Source organism: Hyperolius riggenbachi, chromosome 2, assembly GCF_040937935.1.
Source record: "Hyperolius riggenbachi isolate aHypRig1 chromosome 2, aHypRig1.pri, whole genome shotgun sequence".
NCBI lineage: Eukaryota > Metazoa > Chordata > Amphibia > Anura > Hyperoliidae > Hyperolius > Hyperolius riggenbachi.
Genome location: NC_090647.1, coordinates 180369188 through 180383867, shown reverse-complemented (window position 1 = coordinate 180383867; position 14680 = coordinate 180369188). Strand labels below are relative to the sequence as shown.

Sequence of the window (14680 nt, the reverse complement as noted above, 5' to 3'; positions counted from 1 at the left end):
ACAAGAAAGTTAAGCACAACACTAGACCAAACAAAAGCAGCTTTGCAGGGAAAATTGGGTAAGGAATAGCTACACTCTACTAACAAGCTGGTGTCACTGAAGGAAAATCGGTAGCACTGAGCACAGAAGTGAGTTATAAATAAAGTTATCTTAATGCACTAAAAAAATACCTCATGGGCACAAACTTCAAGAGCAGGTGTTTACAATGTTTACAATTTATGCAATGTTAGGAATCAAAAACACAGTGGTCAGCCAAAGACTTGGTATAGCAGAATAAAGATGCATCCTGCAGATTACCCTTTGAGGATATCTAGTGGTACCATTAGTTCTATCATGAGGGAAACCACATGAATCTGGATACAATTTCCTGTCTGGAAATGTCTGGTCGGAGGAGGGTTTTATGGAAGGCTTGGTTAAAGAGCCATAACTAATGTGAAAACTGCAAATCACCCTATACAAAACACAAAAAGAACCGGCATGATGAAAAATGGCAGTAGGACAGATCTACGCAAATTTTAAATATATCTTTGCAACAAAAGGCTGTTTGTTCAAAGGCAGTCTACTGTAGAAAATGTTTAGGTATGAGCGACTATTGGCAACACTGAAGTATGGGGAGGATTCCTAATTGGTTTGGGCCTGCATTTCTGCCTATGCATTGTGAATTTGGTCAGAATTAATGGTCTCTTGAATCTGGTGAGTACAGGCAGATACTTATCAGGCAGCAGTTTTTGTTGTTCAATTGCTGTTCAGTCATGCATGACTCTTTGCAACCCCATGGAGCACACCACACCAGGCACCTCTATTCTCTACTGCCTGTTAAAGCTTGTCCAAGCTCATGTTTTATTGCTATTATATTAGCTACCCATCTCATTCTCTGATGCCCCCTCAGCCTTTTGCCACAATCCTTCCTAGCATCAGGGCCTTCTCCAAGGAATCCTGCCTTCTCAATGTGTCCAAAGTATTTAAGCCTTAGCATTGTTCCTTGTAATGAACAGTCAGGCTGGCTTCAGACTACCGTCTGACGGCAGAGGTGCCCCACCGCACCGCCAAAAACAGGCCTTCAGGGATTACTGCATTTGCACGCGGTAACCCCCTTCTGGCTGACAGCCAAACAGGAGGTGACGCTTGCGCTCACTTCCTGTTTCGGAAATACGGAAGTGCATGGAAGCGTAGTGTAAAAATATGCTTCCGCGCATGTGCGCCACAAAGCTACCGCGTAAGTGTTTAAAAAAAACCTGCGGTGCCGTAGCACAGACTAACATGATTTCCGTCTGCCGCAGGTAATGTAGACTTACAGACTTACTTCGACATAGACTTGCATTGCCCCGCAGTAGGATTGATGATAAAATGCTGCACCGCACAGGCCCCCGTGTGAAAGGGGCCTCAGGGTTTAATTCTTTAAGAAATGACAAGCAGCAGTTCTGTCTCACAATTCACATAAATGAATAATACATGTAATAGTCAAAATGTTTAAAGTCCAGAATCTTAAATGTAATGAATGCAAGTTAACATGAAAAAAAAAGAAAAGAAAAAAACATTTACACCTGTCACAAAATGTATTTAATGTATTTGTGGCATTGACAACTGTATATGAAATGCATTGCTAACACCTTGCTAGTTACTTGAATTTAGTTATTCTGAGCAATTGTTGAAGGCCATGCAAGTCATAAAACTAGACGGCTGTAGACAGGCAGAATAGTGTAGCAACACAGAGGGACCAAGATTTAACCAAGCAATATTTCACTGTTAACTTCTGTACACAAAGCACGGTCAATGACCACATAACAGATAATGGTTACTTACTGCTCTAATATCTGATCATATTTTGCCTGTGAATCTCTCTCAGCGGCGACTGCTCGTTCTTTCTCAGCTAAGGCATTGTCCTTTGCTTCCCTTAAGTTCCTAGAAGGTAGACAATGAAAATAATGAGCACTACAGTTTGTAATCAATTGTGGAAACAAGATGAAGGAAGCATTAGGATCTCATAATGCACTGGTTAAAGACACAGGAGACCTGTTCAAATGTAGTCTCTTCCTGTTTAGTAAGCCTCTTCAGTAAGGAGTCATTGTGCAAGACTCCCTTGCACTGCTACTACCTATAGAGCACGTCCTAGTGGCTGCTGCTCTGGCACTGAGTCCTGAGAATAAAAGTGCAATAGAATTGTTATTTGTCTTGTCTAGAATCTATTTTAACACACTGTGTGTGGCCAGCACTGATAGAATTACAATGAATGATTTGCAGCTCACCTACAGCCTAAAATAATAACTTTACCAGTGCCACTGAGCCATACCTGTCTAGCGTGTCAGATCTCCTGGGTGCACAGCCAATTCTACAGATAAGCAATGAGATTCTAATTCTGGCTTGTATGCAGATTTGTTATAAATTGTATGTGGCTTGGAACCAGGGCAACCAAATGTACTTCCTGTCAGATTTGATTGGCTTAATTGCAAACTAAAAGACTCATAGCTATTCATTGATGGTTAATGAAATACAAATAGTTAAAGCTTGCATGCAAACTTCACACAAACTGCATGCAGCTTGGAAATGGACCAGTAAGGCCTAGTGCACACCGAGCGGTTTTTGGAGCGATCCGCCGGCCGCATCCGCCTGGAAAAACGCTTGGCTAGTGTATTGCAATGGGATGGTGCACACCGGCGGTTTGAGGTTTTTGCCAAGCCGCAAACGCGCCTCCTGCTGCGCGTTTGCGGTTTTCGGAAGCGTTTCGTCCTCAATGTAAAGTATAGGAAAAACGCAAACCGCTCTGAAAAACGCTACTTCAGAGCGGTTTGCCAGGCATTTTTGTTACAGAAGCTGTTCAGTAACAGCTTTTACTGTAACAATATGAGTAATCTGCTACACAAAAACGCACCCAAAACCGCTAGGTATGTTTAGAAAACCTCTCTAAACATACCTAGAATCGCTCTGAAATCAGCTCCCAAAACCGCTAGCGTATTGCGGATCTGCTAGCGGTTTTGGTGTGCACTGGGCCTAAGATTCACTTCTTGCCGATTCTGATTCACCTAATTCCAAGCCTGAATCTGCATGGAATTCAAAGATCTAACTTTGTTATTTGTAGCTTGCAGCATTACATAATATTATAAACCCACATTAAAACCAGACTGTTTAAACAAAAAACTATTTAGAGAGAATTACAAAGAAAAAGAAAAGCAAATATAAAAAAAATATATGATAGCAATATATCAAAAATTTTGGGGGAGAACACTAAGCAGGTTAGGTAATTAAAATGGATCCTTTGGGTAATTGGCAGCCAGTGGAGGAGGGATATGCAAAGATGTGCAGCATCAGAGGAGCAGGGGAAGAAGTGGATGAGACAGGTGGCAGAGTTCAAGTGGGGGGAGTAAAAAAAGATACCTACCTCATTAGTGGGAAGCCTTTAAATAGGCCGCGAACAAATGCATCCGCACTGGGCATGCATGAGTAAGGTCTGTGCATGCCTAGTAGAGGGAAGTGTTTGTTCATGGCTGCACTTCTGGACAGAAAATAAAGAGGGACCCAGCAGCCAAATATCCCCCTCAGACCTAGAAATTAGGAGTTGCAGTCACTGGCATGTTTTCTACATTTATGTTAACTACAGGTGGGGAGCAAGGAAAGAGGAGTGAAAGATCCCAACTTACCTATGGTAAACATACTGTAGCTACCCAAACTAAATTCTTGATAGATTTTGTGGGCTGTGAGTCCAAACTTCGATTAGTTTTAAAATATTCCTGCTTGCTATACAAACAAAATGTTTCAGAAGCAGAAACAGGGATCAGCATAAACTGCAGCTGGCTTACGATCAGGTATAGTTAAAGAGTAACAGCTAATACTGTATATACCGAAAGCAATATATTAATATCTTATGGCCTATTTTTACTAGCTCCAAATACGCAGCACAACGCTGCCTATTCAGTGAATAGGCTTGCTGTCCAAATCACATGCTGTTGCGATTCGGGCGGCATGCTGCAATTTTCTCCAGCAAGCATGAAATCCCTATAGCCATGCATGGCACAGCTATAGGACTTGGGTTGCAGAATCGCTAAAGCTTAGATGCTGTGTCCGATTCACAAACCGATGCAACACCCCAGTGGAAACCAGCCCTTAAAATGGGTAAATAGTTGTTTACTGAAAAGGGCCCCATTTTTAACACACTGTAATGCACGCTAACACTTTAAGTAGCTATTATCCAGCCAAATAGTGGCTTCACAGAAAACAACACTTAATTCAGGTGCCTGTCTCATTCTCGGTCTACATAGGGGAAAACAATAAGGCCAGCCTTGAAAGGTAGATAAAAACCTGCAGTTTCTATCTTGTGCCTATTATGAGATTATTAGCTTGATCGACTGCCACTTGTGAATGGGTAGAATTACATAAATCCTGTAATTAAGAAGAGCTGTCTGCTTGCCTCTGACATGTTATGTATTGCTCAGTCCTGCACAAGCCATTGTACTGCTGCTCATTGTTTCATCTATGAAAAGTTGGCTGCACTGATGTAATACGATTTTCGGATACATTCTTTAAAAGTTACCTTGAAAATGTCAGAACTTCTCCCAACAAGTTAAAAATGATGACCTCACAGGTACACACCCAGAAAAGATTCAAAAGCGATGACAGTATTCCGACATATTAGATGGAAGGAAACCTTTTCATATGTCTCTTAGCTACAGCAATTACATTTTACAAGCAAACATTTCCAAAGGCTATGCGCAAAAAAAAAAAAAATAAAATAAAGTAAAAATAGAAAAAACAAAAAAATTAAACACAGATGTGGGAACATAGAAAACAAATCTACCTGTATTGTACAAGCTTGTGTGTGTATGTGTAAATCCATATCTATTAAAGAGGAGCTGTCAGCCATACTATCTCAGAAAAAAACAAACACATATATAAGTACAGTGGTTTGCAAAAGTATTCGGCCCCCTTGAAGTTTTCCACATTTTGTCATATTACTACCACAAGCATGAATCAACTTTATTGGAATTCCACGTGAAAGACCAACACAAAGTGGTGTACACGTGAGAAGTGTAACGAAAATCATACATGATTCCAAACATTTTTTACAAATAAATAACTGCAAAGTGGGGTGTGCGTAATTATTCAGCTCCCTTTGGTCTGAGTGCAGTCAGTTGCCCATAGAGATTGCTGATGAGTGCTAATGACTAAATAGAGTGCACCTGTGTGTAATATAATGTCAGTACAAATACAGCTGCTCTGTGACGGACTCAGAGGTCATTAGCACTCATCAGGCAATCTCTATGGGCAACTGAGTACACTCAGACCAAAGGGGGCTGAATAATTACGCACACCCCACTTTGCAGTTATTTATTTGTAAAACATGTTTGGAATCATGTATAATTTACGTTCCAATTCTCACATGTACACCACTTTGTATTGGTCTTTCACGTGGAATTCCAATAAAATTGATTCATGTTTGTGGCAGTAATATGACAAAATGTGGAAAACTTCAAGGGGGCCGAATACTTCTGCAAACCACTGTAGATAAATACTTACTCTACTTACATATGTATTGCACTGTCCACGTTTTGATTTTAGTGATTTTTCTACAGTAAGGCTTCTTGCACACCAAGACGTTGTGTTAGGTGCCACGTTAAGGTCGCATAACGTGCACCTAACACAACGTATGGTGCTGCAAAAGCCGACGGTAGAGTGAGCCGCGTTCGGCGGCTCGATTCATATAATGTCTCCCAGAGTGGCGCTGATTGGCCAGCGGGACCACGTGATGCGGAGCGAGACACTCCGCATCACGTGGTCCCGCCGGCCAATCAGCTGCCGCCAGTGCAGTGAATATTAAGTAGCCATGTGCGCGGCTACTGTAGCTGGCTCTCCCCGCCTCCTCTCCGCCCCCCACTGCGCATGTGCAAACAGTCTAACGCGGCTATAGCCGCTCCAACGCCGTAGCATGCTGCACTTTGCACCGAACGTGCAGCATTACATGTAACGCAACGTGGGCTGTGTGAACAGCCCACTTGTGCTACATTGCTGTGCGTTGGGGGAGCATTACAGGCACACTAACGTGCGCCTGTAACGTCTTGGTGTGTAAGCAGCCTAAAAAAAGAGAAAATCCTTCTTAGCATTTCCCATTTTAACTGTGGCTATTTTGAAGCCAATCCTGATGTCATTTTCTCCCTTACTCTCCTCTGCCTGATTTGCCCGCCCTTCACTATAGAAAGTGCATTGTCTCAGCATGAGAAATATTGGCCAATCAGAGAGGAACAGAGGTGTGTGGGAGGGAAAAACCGGAGGGAAAGAGGTTTCAGCCAATCAGGCAAGTAGGGAAGCAAAAAAGGACAACCCAGCATGCCCTGCAACTTCCTTTTTGTGTACCAAATATTGTGTGTACCAAATAAGAGTCAGGTAAACTGGGGAATGATCATTTATCAACAAGAAAAGTAATAGCGATTTTAACTTTTGGATTGCCGGATTAGCATCCTTATTACTCGTTTACCAGGTAAAAATAAGAATTGATTTTAGGCCCGACAATGTGTGGTGTGTTTCTGCATAAAGCACATGTAGATTTGCTAGCACTGAACTGTATGATCCACAAAGAGTTTCATTCCAGAGGCTCCCGGTGAAGCATGCACTTGGGCTTGGATAAGAGGCTAATAGGTAAATATTTGAATAAAGAGTAAATTTCTGCAATAAACCTTGTCTAGACTTTCTTCGGGTGACCACAACTGTTTGGTGTTTAAAGGAACACATTAATTTGACTGATATATCAATGGTCTGATTCTGGTATCAATGGGTCTGATTCACGTACTGCCAGGAATATTGCCAATATTACCAGTTCTAATGGCAGAACAGTAGCATACATTGTGCAATAAGTGCAACCCACGGTACACAGGTAATGCAAATGTTCCTATGGTAACACACACTGTGCAAGTTATTGCAGCAATGCTGGCATTACCTATGCAGGCACCTTGCTGCCCTTGGTAACAGCAATATTACTGTCTGTGCGTGAGTCAGGCTCCTGGTATGGTGTATAATTAAATAAAATGAATAGTTTGATAGGGCAGGTTTCTTTTCTTGTGTGCATTTCCTGCTTATGCTTCTCTTGTTGCATAGTATAAACAGAAAAGAAAACTGCGGCATAGTATAAACAGGAAAGAAAACAGAATGCCCCTGCAAACACAAAACACGGATTTCAATGGTCCCATCTAGGACTATAATCTATGAGGTTTGAAAATGCTCACTTATAGGGCTTGATTCACTAAACCGTGATAACTCAAATATCATACCTTATTAAAGATATCACACCTTATCAAAGATATCACACCTTGTAAAAGTTAACACGCCTTATCAGAGTAGCATAACGAGCACTACAAACTTATGCCTGCTAATTAGCAATGGCATTCGTCCTGCCCTGAGCCCCTGCGGGTTTGTAGTGCTCGTTGTACTACTCTGATAAGGCATGTTAACTTTGATAAGGTGTGATATCTTTGACAAGGTGTGATATTTGGGTTATCACGGTTTAGTAAATCAAGCCCATAGTGTGAAAGAGCCCATACCCTTTCCCCAATACCGCACTTCCGCAGGAACAGCAGAGTGAGGTCTTACCTTTGCCACAGTTGTAGCTGTTCACCTTCCAACAAGAACCACAGCAGCACTTCTGCTGCCTCTTACTGACAAACATTGATGTTAAATTGCACATACCGATCCAAGAGCCAAAATGACTGGCATGTTGGCTCTTGGAAAGCGACGTGTCTGTCGCGAAGCATGTCGGGCTACCTGGTCTGTGATGGAGTCCCTTGTAATTTGCTGCACTCCAGATCTGTGGTCCCTTTGATGCCTCACTGCCCCGAGGCGAAGTATCACTCTGCCATTTCTTGAACACTTGCACTTTCACTTTGCTAGACAGATGTATGTTGCTCCATCCTGGTTCATTCACTATTTATTTATGCTTTTTGCACAACTCTGATAGTTACATACAGTTACATAGTTTGGTTGAAAAAAGATATCTGTCTATAAAGTTCAAACAGAAAAATTAAACAAAACAATCCTGACCCTGCACATATCCCAGTTGATCCAGGGGAAGGCGAAAAACCTTACAAGGCCTGGTCCAATTAGCCTTAAAAAGGGAAAAATTCCTTCCTGACTCCAGATGACAGTAAGATAATTCCCTGGATCGACTCAGGGGAAATTGCCTAAGAATTATAGCCGTGGATGCCCTTCAATGCAAATAAAGCGTCCAAGCACTCTTTAAGTGCAGATACAGAGTTTGCCATAACTACTCCCTGAGGTAAGATATTCCAGACTTTAACCATTATTTGTATGATGCATTTTTGTATGATCAATTCTTGACTGTAGCACTTTATTCTGCTTACCCGCTGGGCAGGATCAGCTCTTTTTGTCTGACTATTCAATTACTCTACTTTATTATTGCACTAGATTTATAGCACCTTATAGAAACCTGGGTTTCATCCTAAAGGGAATTAGGGACCATTGAGGCTATCCTATTTGCGTTGATTCCGAGTGCAATATTATTATTATTTGTTATGTACATACATGAACTATTGCTGGACGCTATACAGGGACCACATATATGGATTTTTAATATTGTGTATATATGAATTACTTTTGTGACATTAATACTTTTTGATTATTCATTGGTGCTGTCAATCAGCCTCATTTTATGGGAAACGCCTTTTCACAGTTCCAGAGCCCAAAATTATTTAGGTTGAGCTCTGCATAGAGTAAAATATACAGTATAACTGCACAGTGTAGAAACACTGCTTAGTTGGGTTTAGCAAGCTTCATGGGCAGCACTGGATGCAGCCAGTAGATGAGGCCTGTATGCTGTCACACCTGTGTGTCACTATTCTTACAGACATTAAGGAACAGTGCCCTTTAAGTTCCCGTACCTGTTTTCTCTCTCATACATCTCTTTTGATGCCCCCCGGAGCTGATCTATTTCTTGATTTGTCTTCAGTCTGATTTGTTCCAGTTCATCGCGTAGTTTATTCTCATATTCAGTTTTATAATGGTCTCTGCAAAAATGAAGGAATGAAGAAAAGTAGATTTATTAATGGATTGGTCTGTGCAACCTTTAGCTAGTGCTGTCAATCGACAAGTGCATGCACCCTTATACACACATAAACACTGAAAAAACACAACCCTCATGGAGCGGGCAAAGACTTAAAGGACAACTATAGTGAGAGGTATATGGAGGCTACCATATTTATTTCATTTTAAGCAATACCAGTTGCCTGGCTGTCCTGCTGATCCTTCGCCTCTAATACTTTTAGCCATAGACCCTGAACAAGCCTGCAGCAGATCAGATGTTTCTGACATTATTGTCAGATCTGACAAAATTAGCAGCATGCTTGTTTCCGGTGTGGTTTAGACACCACTGCAGCCAAATAGATCAGCAGGGCTGCCAGGCAACTGGTACTGTTTAGAAGGAAATCAATATGGCAGCCTCCATATACCTCTCATTACAGTTGTCCTTTAAGTTTAAAGGAACATCATGACTACCAACTTAAAGGGGCATCAAAATTAAAAAATTACCATTTCATATTGAAGTCCTAATTGAGGCCATTTAGAGTCAGGGTATTCAAAACCATATGCTCTCTCTTAGAAGTGATTTGACCTTTGGATCAATGTCTTATGGGTAGATACACCAGTAGAGATTGTTTACATTGTGGCAGTGTTCAAAAAAGTGTCTGCCTATAGGGGAATCAAATTTGCAGGTGACAGCGGGCTCTCTTTTGTATTTTTGCTCAACACAACCTATTTCGAAGGATACCATGTAAACGATCTCTACTGGTGTAAAATATGATAAGATGTTCTATTTCTCAGATAATAGTCATCATAAATAATTTATATATACAGTAATAGCTGTGCTTAGTCCATAAAAATGAAATACACCAATCAGAAAATAGCTACTTATGCTGCTTCAATAAAGCAGTCCCCGTATTTTCAAAGTCAGATATACATATCTGATTGTGACTGTACAGTATATATGATGTGTACACAGGAAATATATATATATATATATATATATATATATATATATATATATATATATACACACTAAATAATATCTATGCTGTAAGAATAAAGCCTGATGTGTAGCTGTTCACTAATAGAGATGGTCAATGAGATGGAAATAATTCTGCGTTGATGCTGGTTTATGCAAATATATGCACTCCCTTTGCTCATGGAATCAAATAATTTGATATGTTGTTAAAATTGATTTGGTGGCTACGAATTAAAGGGTACCTGAGACAAATGAAAATAAATTTTTTATACATTTCTGGGGTTTCCTCCAGCCCCCTTCAAGTACAAGTACAAGTACTCTTACCAAGGACTAGGTTTAGTCTATGACTATAAGTATTAGAGGCAGAAGATCAGCTGGCTAGCCAGGTAACTGGTATTGTTAAAAATTGAATAAATATATCCTTATCCTTCTCACTTCAGTTGTATTTTAAAATTCCTAAGCGTTGGCAGTTAAGAGATGCATTTCATGTTACATACTTTCAATCAACAAAATTGCAATATGCAAATTAGAGGAGTCGGAGTCGAGGAGTTGGGAGTCGGTGGAATCCTAACCTGAGGAGTCTGAGTCGGTGGATTTTTGTACCGACTCCACAGCCCTGGTTTGGCATAGTCACATTCAAAATATATTTATATTCAAAAGCAAAACTGAAAGTAGATTTCTCACCGAGATGCAACATATTTTTCATACATTTCCTCCCTGGCTTTTTTAGCATCTTCCAGCTGACTTTGGAGTCTCTCTAAGCGATCCTGCTCATGAGCACAGCGGACATTGAGCTCCATATTCTGCCGGTTAAGAAAGTCTTTGTCTTTTTGTAACAGGGAAACAGACTGTCGCAATGTGCTCACCTGTGAAAAATAAATAAATAAAAATAACAGCTTACGACATTGATTACCAAATGAAGTCTCACACACACCAGTTTGCACAGCGCCAGATCACAGATACATATGGGATCATTTAAGACATTCAACCTCCCGGGCTTGTGAAAAGCCCCTCTTCACGCCTAAAGTGACTTTAAACTAGCGCAGAACGTTGCATCGCGGTGCGACGAAAACGCCGCACCTTATGAGACTATAAGGGCGCATTGAGTGCGACCTTATCGTCACATCATGGGTAATATAATACTTACAGTACAACTGCCATGAGAGAAATATGAAAGCACTATTGTTGACCAAATTCTGAAAATGTTACCTGCCCGTCGAGATAAGATTACCATAAATTCAGGAGCCAGTATTCCAATCCTGGGGCCAGTAGGACATTTTTAGAAAGTAGATTAATTCAGAACTGAAAAAGGCCTAGCACATGCCGTTAATGTTGGTAGGACCTGTGCTCTCACTAGTCACATACAGCAATGTAAGTCCTCCAGCTATTTATCAGTTTTGCAGTAAAATATTAATATGGAACTACTCTCAACTGCAAAAGCACTGGACAACATCATGGACAAAACATACAACTGTCAGGGACCAGGGAGCCTTTTCTCAGCCTAATAGCTATTTTGTGATCCTCACGTTATTCGTCCTTTAAAGTGAACCAGAGACGAAGCACCCTCATGTATTTTACCATATGTATCATTGGGAACATTAGAGAAAACAACTACCCTGCTCTCGGTTTCATTCTTCACTGCTCAGCTTGCTTGTCCCCGTCTGAGTATTCAGTCTGGCTTTGCTCAGGAATCATTATAGCTGAGTCATTATAGCAGAGCCAGAAGGGGGCTGGCTTGGGCTTGAAAAGACATCAGAGAGAGAAGACAGACTATAATGATAGGGAAATAAAGCCGAGTACATGTGCTTGTAGAAAAAACTTTATAGATACAAAAATAATTCAGCCATGCAGCAGCTGGATTCCCCCTTTAAAATACTTAAAACTATTAAGAACAGCGCTCCTTCACAAAGTTTAACCACCAATCACCATTAGGTAACTGCAGAACACAATCGCCCAACCATAGCCTATGCTAACTCTGTCTGCCACCGATATGGTGGACCATATGTGGACCCACCACCGACGCACACCTCAGAGGCCTCAAAAAAGCATGTGTGTCCGCTTCGGATCAAGCACTGAAAAAATTGTCAGTCCTGCTATGGAAGGAAAATGGTTGCATTGCCCATAGCAATTCACATAAATCAACTTTGTAGTGGTAAGACAACCTTGATTGGTGTGTCTATGTGTCACCTGCCAATATATGGCGTGTAATTGCCCTCCAGATTGATCAACCAACAGTCATTTGATTATGTTGGTGTGAACCAGGCTAAATTGATCAGCATTGTTGGTAACTAGATGTTATCATATAAAATTTCCACTCCCCGCAGGGTATTCACAGGTTACTCGCGACTCCTCATCACCAGTGCATCCAGAAGTATCTCCACATTGCTCTGCCTGGTGCTGCTTGCTGGATCCTTCGCAGTGCTCCAGCTCCTTAGAGCAGGCTTCTGCCGTTGCTTATCCCAGCAAAGAGCGTCCTTTCTCTCCGCACCTCGCCACCATGTCCGGCAACTTCAGATACGTCTCCGGAGGGGTCATGGGAGCGCTCACTCCAGTTCCGACTTCTCCCACTGCTAGACTAGACTATAATGATTCCTGAGCAAAGCCAGACTGAATGCTCAGTCTGGAATTTTATCAGGGCTGATTAGAAGCAAGTTGAGCAGTGATAGATGAATCAGAGAGCAGATATATATGGTAAAATACATGAGGGTGGTTCGTCTCTGGTTCACTTTAAACCCATCCATTCAGCTACTGCTAACCAATATGGTTATGCCACTGGACCATCTGTTACCTGGAAACCCTAGACGCTGTTATAATTCTCTATAATTCTCTCTTTCCCAAGGTGGTGCTTTTATAATGAAGAGTACCGTGCTGATGGTGATCCTAGGTTGCCATTTCGTCCTAGGAGAACGAAGAGAGGACATTTTCGTGTATAATAAGGGGTTAATGAGAACACAAGTGCCAGGTGCAGACAAATTTCATGGCACAATGTGGGTGAAAGGTCTGAAGGGTCAGGTGTGCTGGAAGGGTGACGTGAACGGCAGTGTAAATCTGCTATTGAATGTCACACTCCCACAATCGATGCACCGATCCAAAGGTTTGTTAAAAGGTACATTGCAGTACAATGGGTACATGCAAAAGGTGGAGTGTGTGATTCAGGGGTACCTTGTCTTGGTTATGCAGAGTTAGATGGTTCCAGATTAAAGAGGAACGAGCAGGAGGCGTCAATTCTCATACCAGAGAGACGCAGGGGACAACATCACACTCTGGAGCTACCAACAGAGAGTGCCTCTGAAACAACTATACACACGTAAAGGCTGGAAAGCCGAGGGTTGGTGGTTCTCGAAACAAGAAGTAAAAATCGAGATCAAGCCACATTTCCAGGTGACAAAGAGGGTGGGGAGAGCGGGCCCGGGGGAGGGAAAGCCAACACAGGTAACATCCTCACTACAGGGGTCACAACATGAGACAATACCACACAGTCCATATTCCAGCACTTATACTCATGCTAGATGGGTAAGTGAGGAGGTACTCTTAATCGAACGATTGCAGAGAGTACATTCTTCCCGACCTAAGGTACGCATTTTGCCCCAGGACATAAGGGGGGCAAAGGTCCAAACAGGACAGTTGGGAACAGCGTTTGTCATTGATATGCTAATCAATTTCCCAGAAGAAAGAGTACCTACCGTATTCTTCTGGGGAGGGCCACAAGGGTTAGCATGGGACGTGAGTTGGATGGATCCGGGGACCTTTTGGAGTAGAGAGGTAGAATCCTGGGATACATCAGGTAGCACCCCGGGGACTCTCTATGACGGAAGGGTGATGGGACTAAAAAGGGGGAGTTTAAAAATAGCGCCCTTAGTCCGGGAGGATGAAGGACCATGGACATATGGTTTTTGCATCCCACAGTCCCTAGAGTTTAAGGGTCCAAATAGATCTTGCATAATGAGAAGGGGAACCGTGACAGTAAAAGTGGGGATTCCCACAACGCCTAAAGCTCAGGTAGTCACCCTGTCAGGGACTACTCAGGAACCCCACCTACTGTCATGTGAGACACATCAGGTTGTAAAAAGTGGCCCTTTCCAGTTAAATCAACTAAGGGCGACTCCAGTGATCATGGAGGCCCAGCTTCAATTGATCACTTGGCAGATTAATTTAGAAGAGTGGGTAATATCTAATATATACCCTAACTGCAGCACTGTCACTGCCACCCTGGTACAGGCTTTTATGTCATGGGCACATTCCACGGGGAATAGCGTAGCCAGAAGAAGGTCCCGAGATTTAACAGATACATTCTTGGGAGGAATGGGCGCTGGAATGGGGGTAGCAAACAGTGTAGACATAGAAGGGATGACGGAGGTCATTCAACAATTAGGCACATTGGGACAACAGAATGTGGGTACCCAACACCATCTGAACTTGGTTTTGGAACAGTTAACGCACAACACCTATAGAGTTCAGGGGTACACTCAAAGGCACATTCAAATAATTCTTCAGAAGATGATTGAACATGCTAGGGGTACTGCACGGGGGACAGCATGCCTGTCAATGCAGACCGAGTTAACAGCAGATTTTAAGATAATGGCTCAAGCCTTATCAGAAGGTAAAACTCCTTTACAGCTGAGACTTGACAAGGAGCGATTTGTCGATTTTCCGGGGGAAGGATCTTTTGCATGGAGGCACCGAGAG

The 14680-nt window shown here is 42.1% G+C and overlaps 1 protein-coding gene across 3 annotated transcripts in view; it reads right to left on the bottom strand.

Moving 5' to 3' along the window:
- Positions 1-14680, bottom strand: part of PIBF1 (progesterone immunomodulatory binding factor 1) — a 212868-nt gene that overhangs the window by 146026 nt on the left and 52162 nt on the right. For all 3 annotated transcript variants that reach the window (XM_068267851.1, XM_068267849.1, XM_068267850.1), the window contains exons 8-10: positions 10679-10860; positions 8877-9002; positions 1804-1902 (exon numbers count right to left, since the gene is read on the bottom strand). In XM_068267851.1, coding sequence (XP_068123952.1) covers positions 1804-1902; positions 8877-9002; positions 10679-10860 — 407 coding nt within the window. The remainder of the gene's footprint in view (positions 1-1803; positions 1903-8876; positions 9003-10678; positions 10861-14680) is intronic.